General features: G+C 49.7%; 1 protein-coding gene across 2 annotated transcripts in view; it reads right to left on the minus strand.

Moving 5' to 3' along the window:
* FKBP10 (FKBP prolyl isomerase 10) overlaps positions 1-14,223 on the minus strand; it is a 185,705-nt gene that overhangs the window by 31,101 nt on the left and 140,381 nt on the right. Inside the window, exon 1 of one of the 2 annotated variants that reach the window (XM_078645446.1) lies at positions 2,046-2,410. The exons of the other annotated variant lie outside the window; for it this stretch is intronic. Coding sequence (XP_078501572.1) covers positions 2,046-2,239 — 194 coding nt within the window. The 5' untranslated portion in view covers positions 2,240-2,410. Of the gene's footprint in view, positions 1-2,045; positions 2,411-14,223 lie in introns of those variants that run through there. 2 annotated transcript variants of the gene reach the window in all.

Raw genomic sequence — 14,223 nt, forward strand, 5'->3', positions numbered from 1 at the left:
GTTCCTGCATAAAAATTCAGTTTTGCATAGGACCCGATGTCACTGGGGGTGTAGCTACTACATAGATCATGTGACCCACCCAGACACGCTTTCTGCATAGGTCCTTAGGTTACTGAGGGACTGTCTACTGCATAGACCTCGTGAGAGTAAAAAAACGCCACTCCTGCATAGGGTCTTATTTCCCTGAAAGACATTATTACTGCACAAACCATGCGACACTAAACGACTCCACTTCTGCACAGGGCTCTAGGTCACTTATGACCCATCACATCCCCTGTGAAAACAAACTCCCTTCTGCATAGGCTCCTAATACCACTGAGAGACTATACATATGTCCCCCCCCCCCCCCGGACACAAATTACCATAATGCAGAGCTCCATTACATTGAGACAAACCTACACAATGCTGTGGTCATCAAAAGAAACAAAAAATAGCTGATACCTTAAATATTCTGATATAACATGCATTTGCAAGCAGGATGCCAAAGCTGACAATTAAATGGTTCAGCTATTCTAATAAACGTGCAGGTTCTCCTAAATATACGTAGATCCATGTATGTGGTTTGGTGCACAGAGCTGATTAGTGTATCATCCAATCAAAAATGGCGCTTTTGATTCAGGGAAATACAATAGTGTTCTGTGGCTGGAAACATCGCTTCAAAAAGATGAATACAATATCCCTTTTCACTTCACAGCTAAGCTACATTTCATTTTGGTATTTCAATACCAAGCTACTTTTGGAGTCAAGCTCCAACTTCCAAGCACTTCATAAAGTTCAAAACTTTGAAAGAATCACTGGCTATAAAACATAAAAGCACACGCCCACTACAGAAGCAGGCCTTTTGAAGAGGTGGGATTGGTTCAGCAGTCGGACCCTCCTCCGGGCCTGGGACCCCGGGGGCTGAACGCCGTGGAGGCGGCTGGGGTGACACGTCTACAGATCTGGTGCCATAGCAACTCGAACCCCACCCGCCCCGTCTTATCCCGGCATACCCTCATCCTGAAAACCGGAAACAGTTGTGCAGCCGGAACAGAGCTTGCAGAACGCGTGCAAAACCCCATGCACTGCAGGCAGAGTTTAGCGCTTTATTGTATACATCACATATAGAGCATATATCTCTTTACTGATGGTGACCGATCGGACTATTTCATATTGTGACATTAACCTTGCAAAAAACCAATCCATTTGTACGCAGATCGACCGTCACAAGTTACAGCAACTTCGAGGTGAGAAACCGGAGGTAAAGCTGTTAGACCATTTATCAGTGTTTCAGAGGTAGGCCTGGCAGCCTGAGCAGGCCTTCCGCCTTCTCTCTGCCTCGTTATCTAATTTACGTGTATCCCCCAATAACAGATTTAGTTGACATTAAGAAACTTTATGTCCAAAAACTCGCGTAAATTCTTGCATAAGGCCTTTTCTTGCACCAGTCGGATATCTCACTGTGCCATTTTGTTTCAGGGGTGCCGTGCCACGCTCCTCATTTATAAATCGCTTGAGCATCCAATAGTGCTCTTTTCTTTCATAGGTCGCACTGTCTATCCTAACTTGAGATGTCTGAGCAGGTCTATCAACAACTTCGGCTGTCATGCACTGAGGCGCCAGAGTAGTCTGATTTAGCTGCCACGTATATATTTTTTTGTACAAACCGCAGGCGCTCTTCCATATACCGATTAGGCAGCCATACACCAAGTCTGCACTTTTATACACTGATTTATCATGAAGATGATCATCTATAACCCGCTACATCTGTTCTCATGCAAACTGCATCTGCCTCCTATAACCCCATAGTTTTCCTGTATTGAGCCTTCCTTTACTTTTATAAGTCGCATGCCTGCGGTTTGCTAAAACATGTTTTTATTTTTAGAAACCGATTTCATCCGTTTTGCAAGAAGTTTGCACGCTTGCAGACCGCTTTGCATCCGTGCTGCGTTTGCTTTTCTATAAATTGCTCTGGCGTATATCCTACATGCCTATAAAACGCTTTGCAGCCGCCCATAAAGCGCTCTCCCATACCCCGCGGTGCTCCCGGGACAGAGCGCTCCTACCTGGAGTCGAACTTCTTGCCGTCCTTGAAGGTGCCGTTGTAGTGGTAGCGGATGAAGTCCCCGATCTGCACCTCCCGCGGGCAGACCTTGGGCACGTCGTAGCGGTCGATGACCACGTCCTCCAGGGGCCCGGGGTCCCCCAGCGCGTGCAGGGCGGACAGGCTGAGGAGCAGCAGCAGCGGGGCGCGCAGCATGGCGGCAGTGGTGGTGGGTGACGGTGGCTGTGGGGGGAGGACTGCTGAAAGGTCCCGGGTCTGGAGGTGCTGCGAGGTCTTGCGGAGGAATGGAGGGTGGCCTGCGCGCTGCTCCTCTGCCCTGCTGCTGTGGTTCCTCCTCTCACTCCCACCCTGGAGTATATCCAGGAATTCTGCATACGTGTAAAGTGGGCTTCGGGTTGCTGGTGATGCAGCGATTTAGCTGTCCAGCCTGTTTGGAGGGGGAGGGGCGGGGAGGACCAGAAAAGCAAACACACACTGTAAAGTTCAGCCCATCTCGTCTCGCGCGGGTCGAGAGTCTCAACAATTCAAAGATTGCAGGATGTCCAGTTTAGATATTTTTTTGCAACAATTAAAGAAAGGATTTGTTCTAGCAAACTATGACAGCCTGAGAGGTCCTCTCGAGCTGGAAGGGGGTTTTTAAATCGGTCTCCTCCCGGGTCCTAAATCCCCAAGATTTATGCTATTCGCCGATTCATTTTGGAGCAATCTTAAATAGTTCACCGTCATTTGAATGAAGCCCAGACCTCACCCTTTTGTTTTATTTATTTATGCATTTTTATATAGCGCGGACTTCACCCGAAGGCGTCAGAGCGCTTCACATTAGGAACAGAGATGAAACATAATGAGAAACATTACAAAAGAACAGATTGCAAAAAATACGTTACTTACATAGGGTAATAGTGACAATTGTGAGCAAACAAAATACATGAGGTAGTAAAAACTGTGAGCAATCAAAAATACATGAGGTAGTAAAGGTAATAGTGACAATCGTGAGCAAACAAAATACTTGAGTAAAAATTGTGAGCAACCAAAAATACATGAGGTAGTCAAAAGTGCACAAGAGGAAAAGTGACAAGTGTGCAGTTATAAGAGAAAACAGAGTATAATTTGAGGTATAGCACTGCAATAAGTGCTAGACACTCAGGCACAGGAACAAGCGTTACGTGGGCAAGGTGGCACTTGTGCAAGTATCAAAGGTAAAAACATGTGAGAGGTAGCAGCCGTGTGTTGCAAGGGCAGAGTGGTGTGTGCATGTTACAAAAGGGCACCGAACACCAGTACATGGAAAATACTGCAAAAAGGCAGACCCTCCAATCACAGGCATACACTGGGAAGGCACTTCCATGGTCATGAAAAGTAGAAATTATCAGTAGTGGGAAGTCTTCCTCACAAATAGCAAGAGGACCTGAATTACTTTTGGAGGTGTCTCTGGAAGAGGAGAACTTTGAGGTCCCTTTTGAAGGCCTGGGAGGAGGCGGTGGTCCGGAGCTGAGGTGGAAAGGAGTTCCATATTCTCACTGCGTTGCCTGAAAAGGATTGGGCCATTGTTCTTTCCTTCTTGAAAGTGGGAGGTTCAAGCAGTAGATTCTCCGCATTGCGTGAAAGTCTAGAGCCACCAGAGAGTTTCAGTTTATTCGCCAGGTAGCGGGGAGATGAGGAGTGCAAGGCTTTGTGGGTAATGCAAGCAGTCTTGTAGATAGCTCTAGCCTCGAAGGGAAGCCAGCGGAGGGTGGATAACATCGGTGTGATGTGATCGCTTCTTTTGGCCCCATAAATGAAACGAGCTGCTGAATGGAAGACAGACTTAAGTGGGGACAGGTGAGATTTGGGGAGGCCAGTAAGTAGAGAATTGCAGTAGTCTAGTCTAGAGAGGACCAGCGATTGCACCAGGGTTATAAGGTCCTGCTCCGGGAAGAAGCGACGGATTCCCCAAGAATGACACCAAGGGATTTTGCACTGTCGACAATGATGGGTTTATTGTTTAGTAGATTCATCTGATCCATCCATGATTGAACCGGGGGAGGAGAGAGTGAGGAGGAGAAGAGGAGGAATTCAGTTTTGGAGGGATTCAGAATCCATTGATGAGTTGACATCCAGTTTTGAATGGAGTCAAGAGTAGATCTTAGGATGGAGAGATCATGAGAGGAGGCAACCTTGAGGTAGAGTTCAGTGTCGTCTGCATAGAGCTGATAGTGAATCCCAGATTTGCTTAGGAGGTTTCCCAGTGGTTCTAAGTAGAGATTGCACAATGTTGGTGCTAGTATCGAGCCTTGGGGAACACCTTGACCCACCGCCACAGGAGAAGAGAGACTGTTCGCTATTTTGATCATTTGAGATCTGTCAGAGAGGAAGGATGCAAACCATTTAAGCACAGTGCCCTCGATGCCCGTTCTCTGTTGAAGAATATTGAGGAGGGTGTTGTGATTAACAGTGTCGAAGGCTGCGGAAAGGTCAAGGAGAATTAGCAGACAGAACCCCCCTGAGTCGAGTATCCTCAGCGCAACATCAACCACTTGCAGAAGGGCTGTTTCAGTGCTGCAGTTTTGGATGAAGCCGGAATGACAATTGTCAAGAAGATCATTGTCCTTGATATGACGAGAGAGTTGTTTTGCTACACATCTTTCTGTGATCTTCGCAAGAAAGGGAAGGTTAGTGATGGGGCGGAAGTTGTTGAGGTCATTCGCATCAGCAGTGGGCTTTTTAAGCAGAGGGGTGACCTGACCAGTTTTGAAGGAGACAGGAAGGGAGCCTTGCCAGAGGGAGAGGTTGATCAGGGTAGTCCAATAGGAAAGGGAATGGGTATAGAAGTCAAAGGCAATGGCACTGGGGATAGGGTCAAGAGAATGGTTAGAGGGCTTTGTTTCGCGTATGCACTTGAGAAGGGCATCTTCGGATATGGGGTCAAAGCTCTGCCAAATGGCTAAGGATTTGCGCTCCTCTGGAGGTGTAGGATGAGCAACCTGATCCACAAGTGCTTTCACTTTTCCATCGAAGAAAACAGCGAAATCCGCTGCTCTCTTTGAAGAATCCTCCACCTTGGAGGTTGGGGGAGAGCAGCTCGGAGTCTTGATGAGATCGAATAGTTTTTTGGGTCTATTTTTGGCGGAGTCAAGGAGGGCTTTGAAGTGCGTCGCTTTCTTAAGGAAGATGTGTTTGTGGTACTTGGATCTTGCTGTGCGAAGCATGGCTAAATTGTCATTGGAGGGCACTTGCCTCCATTGCTTCTCCAGGAATCTTAGCTGCTTCCTTTCATCATGAAGGGATTTGTTGAACCAAGGTGCTGAGGGAGTGGGCCTTATCCTTTTGCTTTTGAGTGGAGCGACGTTATTAATTTCAGCTGCAAGAACTGTGAGGCATTGGGAGGTGAGATCGTCAACAGCTATGTTCCGGTCTAACCTTGGAAGAGATAGCAAGGCAGATTCACAGAGGGGACCGATATCAATGTTTTTGGCATCACGGAACCAGGAGATGGCCCTCTTGGGTTGGCCAAGAGTTATAGAGTGTGAAAGTTGAAGGGAGAATGGGATGAGGTGGTGGTCAGACCAGTCTACATGAATTGGGGTAGTAGTAGAAAGCATGCCTGCTTTAGAAATAACAAGGTCCAGGATTGCGCCTTTGGAGTGGGTTGACTCAGTGCAGTGTTGGATAAGATCATTTGCAGAGAGGAAGGTGGCCAGTGAGTTCGCAGAGGAGTCTTGCGGTGCGCCCCAGTGGAGATTGAAGTCACCCACGATGGTCTGATTGTCACTTTGAGAGTATTGGTCGCTGATGAAGTCTTTGAGATCTTCTATAAATGAAGAGCCACTACGAGGCGGGTGGTAAATGATATGGAATCTGATCGGTGTTGCAATTGAAGTTCAAGAGAAAGGCATTCAAAGGTGTGGGGGGAGCTGATAGGAGACGCCTTAAGTTGGAGGGCGTTTCTGAAGATGACTGCAACACCTCCCCCCGTGTTTTCAGTTCTGTCATTCCTAAATATGGAGTAACCTGTGGGTATTAGGAGATCAAAAATAGCGTGAGAGGTATCTTTGAACCAGGTCTCTGTGAGGAAGAGCATGTCAAGATTGTGAAGGGTGATGGTGTCGGAGATTTCAAGTTTGTGTTTTACTGCAGATCTGCAGTTGTGAAGCATACAGCGCAGCTCTGTCAAGACTGTTTTGGTGACGGGGGCACTTGGGCTCTGAAGAGTGATCGGGATATTGTACATTTGCGGGGGTGCTCGGGAGGGTTTAGGTGGACGCTTTGTTCTGACAGAGGTGATGGTCGGAATAGTGTAGACAGTGGGGTTGCTAGGGTATGCCTGTTGAAGAAGGGTGGCGTTCAAGGGCTTGTGCGAGTTAACGACGTTTGCAGACGAAAGGTTGAGCTTGGCTGTGATGGGGTGAGGGGGCGAGGTGCAACTCCGGGGAAGTTGGGAGGGAGTAGAGGTGCATGGAGGGGTGGAGATCTTAGAGCATAGAAGTGAAATGGCAGCTGTAAGCTGGGAGATGGAGGTGATCAGGGAGCCTAGCGTATTTTCCAGTGAGAAAGAGGCAGAACATTGAAGGTTGGGTGGCTCGATTGAAATAAGGGGGGGTGGAATTGGTGGTGGAAGGCAGGGAGAGGTGGGGGGACAGGAGGTGGGTCGGGGGGTGGGGTTCACAGGTGGGGAAAGGTGGAGGTTGGGAGCGGGAGTAGGTGAATTGGGGGTTAAGGGAGAGTTGTCATTCTTGGTGTTGCCAGAGGGAGAGGAATTAAGGATAAATTTAGAGGGAGAAAGGTGCGGAACACGTCGGTAGGGAAGAAGGAGGGGGGAGGCCTGTGTGGCGTCATGGGAGTGTAGGACGTTTGGGAGGAAAAGAGGAGCAGTGGTTGCGGAGGTGGTAGGAGAGGTAGCAGTGAGGGAACTGTCATCTGGCAGAGTGAGGGGGGTTGAGAGAGAGGGAAATTGAGGAGGGGAAGTGGTTCTGCTGGGCCCGAGGAAGGGAGATGGAAGGGGTTACTAGGAGGGGAAAGGGGGAAGTGCGGCAGAACTGGAGGAGTAGGAGGGTGGAGAGAGATGCAGTGGGAATGTGGCAAAAATGGGGTGAGTGACGAGGGGATGAAGGGTTGGAGAGGAGGGATGGAAGGAGGGCTAAGGGGAGCATAGGGAAAGTTAATTGGGGGAGAGTGTTGGAGGAGAGGTGGACTAAAGAGGGGGGTGATGGGAAGAAGTATGGGGGAGGAGAAGAAGGGGGTGATTGGAAGAAGTGTGTGTCTCGAGCTTTGAAACATTGACTCACTCTTGAGAAGCTTCAATGGGCCCAGTCGGATATCTCAATGTGCCATTTCTTAGACAAACAAATCGTACTTTTTTGTCCTCTCAATATTACATATTTTATCGCCAAATTCGCAAATGTCACATAAGTTAAGATATTGTCAGTTAGCTCCCTCCTCTAACCGTATTCAAAATACAACCTCACAAAAATTACACTGATTTTGCACAGATGCCCAGAAAGCACTAAGTGGCGCAAACTGAGTTGTCCGTCAACTCTCTGGATCTAAGCTGTTGTTTATAGCGCCAAAAGTTAATGCAAGCTCTGCTCTAAAACTCTGTATCACCAGGAGTAATAAACATAATACTTACTGCAGAATTACACATTGTACATGACTTACTCTTTTCCTGTTGTCATTATACTGAAATTTGTATTGATGTTAAATCTTAAGCACATGTTGCATGTTAAACACCACTGGTTCACCTTGATAAATCTTTTAATGTATTTGTAAGGAAATGCCTCTTTGTGTATGGTCACTCCCAATTTTTCCACTGATGCTGATGGTTTTTTGACTCTGAGAGTGCACGGAGGCCTGCCAACCAGACCTCAGTGCTAGTGCCTTGTCCCTAATGTGTATGTCTTATTGGCTTTACCCAATTGGAAATAGCTAACTTACTTGTAAGTCTCTAGTGAATGGTACCCTGGTACCCAGGACATGTAAGTTAAGAGTCGTACCCCAAGGCTTGTAGCACTGATTGTGCCATCTTGGAGATTCCCCAAGTTAAACAAGACTCCCAGTCTGCCACTACAGATTAGTAGAGTAGTCGTGCACTGCGGACTTTGACATTCACAACGATGAAAAAGCCACCACTTCCCCTGGACATATGTGTAAGCCACCCCTCTGGCAGGCCTTCTGAGTCCTAAAGGCAGGGTGCACCAAATGACACAGGCAGGAAATGAATTTTCATGTCCTGATAGAAAAACACGCAAAACATCTGCTATTATTGTGGAACAACATAGTCTCACAATTGACGAGTACAGGGTTATGCGCTGATCCCTCAGCTGCGGTAACTCCTGTGGGACCTAAGTGGGTATTCCGAGATATCAAACAACTCGTTTCAATAAGCCCGACTTTTATCTCATGGTGGAATTATTGTAACTTGTTGCAGTGTGCAGCTTTAGCAAAGCTGTCACTTTATTGCCATTGCAAACACAAGAAGATGATGGACGGAGCGCTGACACCTTTCACACACTCAGACCCAGCCAAATGCAAATCAGTCTTAACCCTGTTCCTCATGGAAACAGTCCAGCCCGAACTGCCAAGCCAGTTCTTCGCTGGGCCGGGTAAACAAACATCATGGGACCGGATTCTTGGTAACACCCCTCATCAGCCAGGCTAGCTTGAATACAGTTGCAAAGTGAGCAAGGGAACCACGTCTGCCAACTTAGGGCGAACAAAGCAAACACAAGGAGATGATGGACGGTGCGCTAAAACTTTTCAGACACTGAACTCCAGTCACAGATCTAGGTTGAATCCATCATCGTTCTTTAGCTCACTTCGCCACCCCAGTTCAGATGCAGCCATATGCAAATCAGTCTTGACCCTGTTCCTCATGGGAACAGTCCATCTCAAACTGCCAAGCCAGGTCTTCCCTGGACCGAAATCAAAGATCCTGGGACTGGTTTCAGAGTAACACCCCTCATCAGCCAGGCTAGCTTGAATCCAGAGGCAAAGTGAGCAAGGGACCCATGTCTAGGCATACCCTTCCAACTTGGGCGAACAAGCAAACACAAGGAGATGATTGACGGAGCACTAACACTTTTCAGACACTGAACTCCAGTCACAGATCTAGGTTGAATCCATCATCGTTCTTTAGCTCACTTCGCCACCCAGTTCAGACGCAGCCATATGCAAATCAGTCTTGACCCTGTTTCTCAAGGGAACAGTCCATCTCAAACTGCCAAGCCAGGTCTTCCCTGGACCGAAATCAAGCATCCTGGGACTGGTTTCAGGGTAACACCCCATATCAGTCAGGATAGCTTGAATCCAGTAGCAAAGTGAGCAAGGGACCCATGTCTAGGCATACCCTTCCAACTTGGGCGAACAAGCAAACACAAGGAGATGATTGACAGAGCACTAACACTTTTCAGACACTGAACTCCAGTCACAGATCTAGGTTGAATCCATCATCGTTCTTTAGCTCAGTTTGCCACCCCAGTTCAGACCCAGCTATATGCAAATCTGTCTTGGCCCTGTTCCTCATGGGAACAGACCAGCCCAAACTGCCAAGCCAGGTTTTCCCTGGACCGGAACAAGCATTCTGGGAATGGTTTTGGGGTATCAACCCTCATCAGCCAGGCCAGCTTGAGTCCAGTGGCAAAGTGAGCAAGGGACCCACTTCTGGACATACCCTACCAACTTAGGGCAAACAAAGCAAACACAAGGAGATGTTAGACGGAGCACTGACACTTTTCAGACACTCACCCCCAGTCACAGATCTAGTTTGAATCCATAATTGTTCTTTAGCTCACTTCACCAGCCCAGTTCAGACCTAGCCATATGCAAATCAGTCTTGATCCCGTTGAACAGTCCTGGTTGAACTGCCATTAACACACTTGCTCAAGTCCGGGACACACATGCAGCATGTTCCACAAGACAGCTTTTTGCCCTCCTGGAGAGACGTCCTAACAACTCTCAGGAAGGAGAATAGTGAGGTATTGCAGGCCAGGGATGTGTCACCTCCCTTTGGTAGGAAGCCACTATGGTGTTAGCCCCAAAGCACTTGTTTCAAAGGTGAAGATGCCTTTGAAGAGATGTGGGACACCAATGCAGAGGGCTGGCCCATTGTTGGCACGGGGAGCCAATAGGGGATAAAAGTTGTCAAACCGGTTTACCCAAGGGTATGGAGCCCTGAGGTAGCCACACCCCAAGGGTGGACTAAAAAGGTCTGTACACCAGGAAAGGGGTCTTGCTATCTTCGGGATGAAAAGAATGGTGCATTTTGGGATAGTCAGATACCACATGCCCCAGGAAGTAGGCACCAGGTGAGCCAAAACCTGGTAGCCCATTGGCTACCCACCTCATCCTGTCCTGTGGACACTTTCAGAGCATAAAGGGGGCACCCCTGGCACCCAGACCACATATTTCGACTTACTCAGAAGAATGACCAAAGAAGGACTGCCCTGGTGCACTGAAGGACCAACAAAGAGAGTCTGCACTGGCGATGACTGCACCTGCTGCACCTAGTGAAGAGAGAGACTGTGTCTGCCATGTCCTGGTTAAGGAGAAGTCATCTCCAGAACTCAGTTAAGCCAAGAGAACTCCACGGGCCAGCTGACTGGCCTCTTGTTTGCAGCAATCAATCAATCAGTCAATCATAGCATTTATAACGCGCACTACATACCCGTGAGGGTCTCAAGGTGCCGGGGGGGGGGGGGGGGAGGGGGGAGGGGTGGTGCTACGAAGAGCCAGGTCTTGAGGAGTCTTCTGAAGGTTAGAAGGTCTTCAGTCTGCCGTAGGCGGATGGGGAGGGTGTTCCACGTCTTGGCGGCGAGATGGGAGAATGATCTGCCGCCGGCGGTCATTCTTCGGATGCGGGAGAAGGTGGCGAGGGCGTGGTCTGCGGAGCGGAGCTGGTGGGCGGGGGGGTAGAGGCTGAGTCGTCTGTTGAGGTACGCTGGTCCGGTGTTGTGGAGTGCCTTGTGTGCGTGGGTGAGGAGCTTGAAGGTTATCCTCTTGTCGATGGGGAGCCAGTGCAGGTCTTTCAAGTGGGGTGTGATGTGGCTGCGGCAGGAGATGTCGAGGATCAGGCGTGCTGAGGCGTTCTGGATGCGTTGGAGTCGTTTCAGGAGTTTGGCTGGGGCTCCTGCGTAGAGTGCGTTGCCATAGTCCAGTCTTCTGCTGAAGAGGGCCTGGGTGACCGTCCTTCTGGTTTCGGTGGGGATCCACTTGAAGATCCTGCGAAGCATGCGGAGGGTGTTGAAGCAGGAGGAGGAGACTGCGTTGACCTGCTTTGGCATGGAGAGTGTGGAGTCGAGGATGACCCCTAGGTTTTGTGCATGGTTGGTGGGTGTAGGGGGTGCTCCTAGTGCTGTCGGCCACCAGGAGTCGTCCTAGGCCGAGGGGGTGGAGCCGAGGATGAGGACCTCTGTCTTGTCCGAGTTCAGCTTCAGTCGGCTGTTTCTCATCGAGTCGGCGATTGCCTTCATTCCTTCGTGGAGGTTGGTTTTAGCGGTGTGGGGGTCCTTGGTGAGCAAGAGGATCAGCTGGGTGTCGTCGGCGTAGGAGATGATGTTTAGTTCGTGCTGTCGGGTGACCTGGGCGAGTGGTGCCATGTAGACGTTGAACAACGTTGGGCTGAGAGATGAGCCTTGGGGTACGCCGCAGATGATCTCGGTGGCTTCGGAGCGGAAGGGGGGAAGGCGGACGCTCTGGGTTCTCCCGGACAGGAAGGAGGTGGTCTAGTCCAGGGCCTTCTCTTGGATTCCGGCCTTGTGGAGGCGTGCTCTTAGTGTGTAGTGGCAGACTGCGTCGAAAGCGGCTGACAGTCCAGGAGGATGAGGGCCGCGGTTTCTCCGTTGTCGAGCATGTTCCTGATGTCGTCGGTGGCGGCGATGAGGGCAGTTTCGGTGCTTTGGTTGCTGTGGAACCTTGACTGGGATGGGTCCAGGATGTTGTTCTCTTCGAGGAAGCTGGTCAGTTGTATTTTGACAGCCTTTTTCGATGACCTTCGCCGGGAACGGGAGCAGGGAGATGGGTCGGAAGTTCTTGAGGTCCTTGGGGTCCGCCATGGGTTTCTTTAGTAGCGCGTTGATCTCTGCGTGCTTCCAGCTCTCCGGGAAGGTCGCTGTCACGAAGGAGATGTTGATAGTTTTCCAGAGGTGGGATGCAATGGTGCTGCTGGCTTTGTTGTAGATGTGGTGTGGGCAGGGGTCTTAAGGGGATTCGGAGTGGACGGTGTTCATGATTTGATGGTGTCGCTGTCGTTGATGTTGGTCCAGGCACGCAGGTGGTTGGTGCAGGTGGTGGTCGTGGGAGCGGGGGGTGGGCTGTTGCCGGGGTGGTGACGGCGTCAAAGGTGTCGTGGATGTCTGTGATCTTGCGATGGAAGAAGGTGGCCAGCGAGTCACACAGATCTTGTGACGGGACAGCACAGGAACACAGAGCTTAAGAAGCTTGCTGGGGCAAGTTAGTAGCCCAAAGTCTTCAAGTTGCTAACACCACTGCTGTGCAGCACCAAGGACCAAGACCCGATGCACAGAGTTACACTCGAGTTCCTTAAGCACAGAAGTGCTCTCAGAGAGCTGCTGGGACCCTCAGAAAACAAGTTATCAACACAGAAAGGGTTGGCCTATGACCGGGACAACAGGTGGCTGGTAGTCCAGTGGTGACTTGACTTCGACTAAACCGTAGATTACTTTGTGGGACGTCGACCCTACAAACAGGACCCCCTCACCATCTTCATGGACTGAGTAATCCCTGCAGGAAAACCCCCATCTAACGTGTCACATTCGCAAAATCCTTCGAGCATCTTCAACATCCTTCATCCCTTGCATCAGGACCACTCCTTAGGAATCCATTGCAACACTCATAAAGTGCCTGGGACTCCTGAAAGACCGCTTCACCTGTGAAGGTAGCTGTTCTTGAGGACTTTGCTGGTCTCCCTGACTAGCTCCCTGCCAGAGTTGGTCGCTCCAAATACTTCTAACTGACCGCAGTGACACTTGCTTATGTTTTCCTTGAAAATATGTCCAATTAGTTGATTTTGCCAAGGCTTCTTCGCGATTGAGTGAAATTGCACTGATTTACTGCTGGTAACATTTGTGGGCCATGTTTATAAAGCTTTTGAGTTGCCCTTGAGCCACGCAAGGGGGCACAAGAGTGAAGCACAACGTAAGTGAGATTTATCAAGCCAGGCAACCCTACCTAGCGTGGCCCTGAGTTGCTTGATACATCTAGAATAGTCTCAGGATTGCTTTTGTGGGAGAAGTGTCCCTTCCTCCACAAAATCAAACCTACCTACAATGCAGGCAACCTTGCATCTTGACACAGGGGGGCCTGTTTTGGCGCTAGGCAGCCAAAAGTGGTCCAGCACTAGTAAAGGACAGGAAAGACTTGTATAATGGTGAATACGGTGCATTCCTGCCCTTTTACGCAGTGCAGCAAGGTGGCTTGCTGCATGCATTGTGTAAAAATATGATAAATCTGCCCCAATATCTCCGGAAACCATTGGTGCATCTTTCTCAATCTAGTGTCTAAATTCTTATAAAAATACCACCTATGTTTATAAATTGGTGTCTGATTTCTTGAGTGTTGTGTCTATTTCTTCTATAATTGTTTTGGTGCTGTTTAAATGCTTAACACATGTTCCTCTGTGTAAGCCTGGCTGCTCAGTGCCATAGCTACGCAGGATTGAGCTGAGGGTTTGACAGATGAAACCCAAGGGCCATAAAGGGGTTGACACATGTATTACATGGTGAGATTTCGCTACCACTGAAGGTTGTTTTCTTGCCCACGAGGAATCTCTGTTGCCTGTAGCCCACTCCTCGCGGCCCCTGCTTCGCGGGTGCCGCTCGAGGCAACAACCACAAAGGACTCACTGACCCGGAGAGGAGCCGACGAGGGACGCTATCACCACTGCGGGACTGCGAGGACCAGCGGGCGCTGCGTTCTCAGACTCGCCGCAGCTGGTCCTCTTCCCACCCCCTCCCGCCTGGATTAAAAGAACGGAGGGCAGGGCGTCTCTTGTGCTGCCACTGAAGGTTGTTTTCTTGCCCACGAGGAATCTCTGTTGCCTGTAGCCCTCTCCTCGCGGCCCCCGCTTCGCGGGAGCCGCTCGAGGCAACAACCACAAAGGACTCACTGACCCGGAGAGGAGCCGACGAGTGACGCTATCACCACTGCGGGACTGCGAGGACCAGCGGGTGCTGCGTTCTCAGACTCGC

Source organism: Lissotriton helveticus, chromosome 5_1 (assembly GCF_964261635.1).
Source record: "Lissotriton helveticus chromosome 5_1, aLisHel1.1, whole genome shotgun sequence".
Lineage (NCBI taxonomy): Eukaryota > Metazoa > Chordata > Amphibia > Caudata > Salamandridae > Lissotriton > Lissotriton helveticus.